This window comes from Phascolarctos cinereus, unplaced genomic scaffold, assembly GCF_003287225.1.
Source record: "Phascolarctos cinereus isolate Bilbo 61053 unplaced genomic scaffold, phaCin_HiC Scaffold_3;HRSCAF=262, whole genome shotgun sequence".
Lineage (NCBI taxonomy): Eukaryota > Metazoa > Chordata > Mammalia > Diprotodontia > Phascolarctidae > Phascolarctos > Phascolarctos cinereus.
In genome coordinates this window covers 257,978,040-257,984,068 of record NW_027555736.1, presented here as the reverse complement: position 1 = coordinate 257,984,068, position 6,029 = coordinate 257,978,040, and the positions used below count along the sequence as shown (strand labels likewise).

The window sequence follows — 6,029 nt, the reverse complement described above, 5'->3', positions numbered from 1 at the left end:
TGAAATAAGTACTGGCTTTGGAGTCAAGAGAATGAAGATTCAAATCCTACCTCTGACACCACCTGTGACCTTGAGCAAGTCACAGCTTCCCTAGGTCTCAGTTTTCTCAAATGTAAAATGAGGTGGTGGTCCAAATGGCCTCTGTGGTCTCTTCCAGTTCAAGATTTATGATCCTATTAATTTATCAAATAACTTCTACAACACACCTTTTCAAAAAGAAAATATCATTCTAAGTCAGATTTCACATTAATTCCCTCTTTGAACTGTTAGCTGTTTAAGATTATTTTCAATGCTCTGAATCTTACATAAGCACAATTTTTTAACTGCTTCACATACCATGTACAAAGATGCTTCATGAGTGAAACGAGTTTAACATGTTTTCAATATGTCAAGTGTTCTCGGTTTGTAACAAATCAATCACATAACAGCATAAAGCACAAAAATAAGCTAAAATTATCAAGTGCTTATATGTAATTCTGGTGGTAGATCAGTCAATTTTAAGAAGCAAAGTCAAATTTTGTTAAAGAACTTATTTAACTGCCTCTTATTTTGAAGCAGAAAGAGGAAATAATTGAAAGAAGAACTTTATGGTAACAGTAACAGCTATATGATTTAAGCATATCAGTATTCAGATGCTCTGCTTAGGAGAGTTTGGCCTTGCCAAAAAGGCATTAAAAATGACCAGAGTAATTCAAATGAACAGCTGGAAGCCTGAAATAAAATCTTTTGTATTTTTGTACAAAGTCCCAAGCCATTCATACAATTTAAAATTGATGTCTTGTTGTCTCGAGAATTAACCTATAGTTTTCTTCTGAAAAAATTCCAAAACACAGGAAAAAGGTATCTAATTACACTCAAGCATCAGTTTTGCTTATGCATTGTTTGTAAAAATTAAAAAGGTTTATTTGTATTTTTCAGCTTCTTCCTCATATGAAGTATTCTGCTATGTTCCCACCGACAATTAGCATGCCTTTTTGCATAGAAGTAGAATCATGTCCAGTTTTGCCATTTGTGGATAACTATGACAAGATACAAAAGCATGTGTTTGCCATAAATAGCTCTGGCTAACAGTGAACTGCTCACACAGGGCAGATCAAATTCTCTATAAGGAGCAGCCTTTGGAACTCTACCAAATCCCATTCCTAATGTTAAAACTTGATGATCAAATCTTTTTCATTTGACTTGTAGAATTTAATATCAGCTTATGAAAGAATCCTTGTACCTAAAAGAGTATTATTACACTCTTCTGAGAAAGACTGTTTTCACAAGCTCTGTCCCTCACAACAGAGACAAAGAGTCCCATCACTATATAACTGTCTTGAAATACAAATATATAATACAACACATATAGCTCCTGTATTTTAACAAAAAATTAGATAAGAACTCATGGAAAAGTATAAAAATTCCTGATTTTCAAATTTGAAATAAGTCCTATAGAATTATTGTTGCATAACAGAGGTATTTGTTAATTTAGTATCTATATATGCTAAAAGCAGGATTTCCCATCCAAAATCTGTACAGTAGTCATGAAAGTTGACAGCTATACAGAAAAATCTCAAATTAGTTGTGTTGAAATGAACAATTGTTTACCTTTACAATACTTTCCACATAACATTTTTTCAAAATATGCTTAGCAGAAACATACTTAACTATATTTCCAAAGAAAACAAGGCAACATTCTGTAATAAGCCACAAGTTTTATTGCAACGTGGCCAATTTTGTAGGGGTGGGAAGTTTGTTCTCAAAAACAATGTTCCATTTAAGGCTCTTTTCATACAGAAATTGCCATTATAACATTATTCAAAATATCTTTAGTGCTGCAAGACTCACATGGTAAACACTTAACTCCTACTCCTGTAGTGTACATTCAATGGAAAATAAAAAGGCATTAACTACTTCATTTAGGAAGATATGTAGATAACAGGAATGAACACTGAGGTACTACAGGTACTATAATAATTTGATGACAGTTACGACAACTTAATTGGCATTCCTTTTTGAAGGGTACAACCTTATTACATAAAAGTGCTTTCAATGCATAGTTACACATATAAATATATACACACATATATGTGTGTATGTATATGTATGTGTGTACACATGCGTGTATATGTGTATATATGTGTGTGTATATTATATATATATATATATATATATATATATATATATATATATATATGTATTATATATATACATACACACACACATACACATACACATGCTGCCACGTCACAATAGGCGTGTTAAAGGCAGGTTAGGTGTACGAAGCACAAGAACTTCAGGAACTGCAATCAAGTGCAACTCTAAGTAATACTGAATGAAGTTTAGCATCTGACCAGTGGTGGATCATACTTTCAAGGCATTCAATTAGCTTAACCCTTTGCAGTTTTCTAAGCTATTCATATTACTATCATATTCATCTTAGTTCTGCAAGGGATGCATATAATGCCATTTGTTTTGGCTAAAATGTGATGTGAAGGCATTCCTATGGTTCTACATATAACTACCAGGATGAAACAGTCTAATGGCAATCACTGGTAGGCTGCTTAAATTACTGACTTCTTTATGTTTTCTGGGAAGGTATGGTAAGGGACAAAAACCTAACACTATTCCAACTGATGGAGCTGCAAAAATGGAAGCTACTTCCAGATGGCACTTCACTGTCACTTTATAAAGGTCTTCCTTCAAGTGAAACTACTACATTGCCTCCCAATTTCTCTCCAAGCGTTGAACGATCCTTAATATCATCCAAGCCATTTACTTGCCACTCGTGTTTAATACCTAAAAAACAAGACAATCACAATGTCCATTACCTTACTGTTAAGAAGAAACAATAATTGCTATATGCAAAATATTTCTTGTTTGTACCTGTAAATTTCTTTTTAATGGCATCTTTAGAACTAGCATAAATCATCTTGCTTTTTAAAGGTGCACATTCAGGAGCCCTATAGAAGAAAAATAATTATTCAATCCCATTCATGTGAGAAACAAGAGCAAGACTATCTATGTCAACAACAATACTTGCATTTCAAAATGTTTTTTTTTCTTTGGGTTTTACACACCAGAATATAAAAACTAGGTCTTCTTTCTTAGACTCTTTTGTCTCGTATGTGGCATCATACAAAGCATATCGGCAATCATTCAGAGGTAGCAACTTCACAAAAGATGTGTAGGGGTCCTCTACAGTTTCACCAATGTCACCCACCAAGATCTGCTTTGCTTCCTCTACAATTATTTGTTTTTTGTCATCACTTAAACAGAAGAGAACTGCTTTCTTTCTTTTTTTGATCTCCTCTTGTGTCGAAGATTTCCTTACTTTCATATCATTAAAAACTTTGATTACTTCATCATTCACAGTTACTCCAGAAGCCTAAAAATAAAAAAGAACAGTAAGTTAAAGAAAGAATTTTGATTTTAAACAACTATTTATTGGGTACGACTAATGAAATATAAAAAGAAATGACTTCCCAAAGAGGGTTATTCATTAGAAGTCTGAGCATCAAGTACTGTCATAAAATTTAAACAGATGGTGTATCAAGAGGGCCAACATATCTAGATGTCATTTCCTGCTTTATCAACTTTTTAAGGAGGTTAAAACACAAAGGAGGTAAAAGGACAAATAAGAATTACTGTCCCACTCTGAAATAGCTCTTATTTTACTTGGTGATGTCAGGGCTGAAGAAGCAGCAGCAGAAATACGTTCGGTATTTACAAGTCAACATTTCGCGTCCTTTAAAGAAAAAAACAACTTTGGGGTTACAGTTAATGCATCCATACTTTAAGTGGGGAGAGGGGGAGGGAAGAATCACCCTATCCGGTACAGTTTCCACATAAGGAGAGGGAATCAAGAACAAACTTCCCAAGGCACGAACAAATGATCCTCCTCCTTAAAGCCAAACAGTCCAGAGCAGGGAATCAGAGAGGGCTCCAGCCAGGACAGGGTTTTTGGTTTTGTTTTTTCAACCCTCTCTCTCCCTCCTAGTCCCCCTCTCGAAGGTGATACCGAAAGGGTCCTTTACATTTCGAGCCGTTTCTGACTTTGGGGGCTCCACGTTTTTTGTAAGGACAGCGTGAAAGAGAAACTGAAGGGCAAAGGCAGGGGCTTCCAGCCTGGCGCAGCCAGGCGGCCCCCGCTGCCACGCCCCGAGCCAACCTTCGGGCCAGGGGCCGCGAGTCCCCGGCTCACCGCCTGGCGCACAACGCCAGCCTCAGTTTCCCCCTCCGAAAAACAGTCTCAAGACCACCTCTGGCGTGATCGTGGCGCTTTGGTCATTAATGCTGATGGGCGTCGGGGAGCCCTCGCCCCCGCGCCCCGCGCAGGAGGGTGTGGGGAGGGGACCCCACGGCCCGGCGCCCCGCCCGGGAGGCCAGGGACGAGAGGGGGCCGCGATCTCCGGGCCCCATCAGTCCGGCGGGCCCAGAAGCATGGGCAAGCTGGACCGGAGTGGGGGAGGGGACAGAACCAGGAACTGGGGGCGACGACCCCGCGGGGGCTAAAATTAGGTTAAAATGGCGGCAGTGGGCCCAAGGGGCCGGCCGGGGTCCAGAGGCCAGGGACGCTGTCCCGACTCCCGGGCTCCAGCCCCTCCCGCGGCCAACCTTACCATGGTTCCCGGGACGGTGAAGGCTGCGGCGGCGGATCCTCACTCAGTGGCACTAGAGGAGGAGGAGGAGAGGAGAGGAGAGGAGAGAGGAGGAGGAGCAGCAGGAGGAGGAGGAGGGCGGAGGGAGGAGGCGCAGGAGGAGGGGCAGCGCCAGCTGCGGCAGCAGCGAGAGAGGGCGGCGGCTCTGGGGAGCTCCCGGGCCGAAAGAGCGGCGAGCGCAGGGTACTCTGGGAAGACAGGGCGGGGGAGGAGGCGTGGGCAATGGCCGCCAAGGCGCATGCTCTGTTCGGGGCTGGGGGGAGAGGCGCTCTGGAGGTGTGGGGCGGCTTACGTCGTTTCCAGTCCCGCGTCTCTTCTGCAGCCCCTAGGTAGGTCGTCCAGCCAGCCCAGTCCTGAGCGCAGGGGGTTCAGCTTCGTTCTCTCTCTTCCTCCTAGACGTTTTCAAAGGAAAATGCAGGCACCGAGAAAAACGTGCATATATAGATGTGTGTATACGTGTGTTTAATTGGAAGCGACTACGTAGGAATGGATGATGTATCTGCTCATGTTAAGAAACAGATGTCTTCTTAGAACCCTGATGGCTTTAAAGGTCATAGATAACGGTGAAAATAAGAAGACTAGGTGGTGGTTTTATACTATTTTGATGGCCTTAGAAGGCAAATATAGGAAGGACAGACAGCTACACCGGTGAAGAAAGGGGAGAGAAATCACTATCACATGATAGAGGTGCATAAAATAAGGAGTATATAATCATGGAGAAAGGGATTGGGGCAAAAGAAATCTGTTGAACCTCACTCTAATCTGACCTGGATAAAGGAAGATTGAACATAACTACACACACACAGAGCTTTTTTTTTTTATCATAGAAATGCATTAAATTCAAAAGGGAAATTGGAGGAGACAAGGACAAGAAAAAGAGAGATGGAGTCGAAAGAGGAGTACAGAATAGGTAAATGAATAATCACAAGCGAAATAAACTAAGATGTTGGAGAGAAAAATGTAAAGGAGTGATTAAAAGTAAGGAAAGTTAAAGGGGAAAAGAACAGCTACAATAGAAAAAAAATTTATAAGTCACGACCATCAGGCAAACTTTTTTTATTCTTATTTGTAAAGAAGGGTTGGGAGCAAAGGGGGGAAAAATACAAAAAGACAGGAAAGAGTTGTAAGTTCACAGTGTGAATGAGGTGATCTCATCCATAAAAAGGAGTAAGACAGCAGAATGGATTAGAAAACAGAATCTAACAATATGTTGTTCATAAGAAACATTTGAAATGCAAAGACGCGTAGAGAGTGAAAAGGAGGAACTAGAGCAAAATCTACTGTGCTTCAGATGAACTGAAAAAAAAGTGGGAGTCATGCTTTCAGATAAGGCTGCAGTAAATGTGGGCGTAATAAAAAGATAAGCAAGGAAATACACTTGAAGCC

At 40.5% G+C, this 6,029-nt stretch overlaps 1 protein-coding gene across 1 annotated transcript; it reads right to left on the bottom strand.

Annotated features, from left to right (window-relative positions):
• Window positions 1–1,677: 1,677 nt before the first annotated feature.
• Window positions 1,678–4,808, bottom strand: CFL2 (cofilin 2). Its single transcript, XM_020974891.2, has 4 exons — window positions 4,605–4,808; window positions 3,063–3,370; window positions 2,869–2,945; window positions 1,678–2,781 (listed from the first exon to the last, which is right to left on the bottom strand). The coding sequence occupies exons 1-4, from the start codon at window positions 4,605–4,607 to the stop codon at window positions 2,669–2,671; spliced, it is 501 nt and encodes a 166-aa protein (XP_020830550.1). The 5' UTR covers window positions 4,608–4,808; the 3' UTR covers window positions 1,678–2,668.
• Window positions 4,809–6,029: the final 1,221 nt, after the last annotated feature.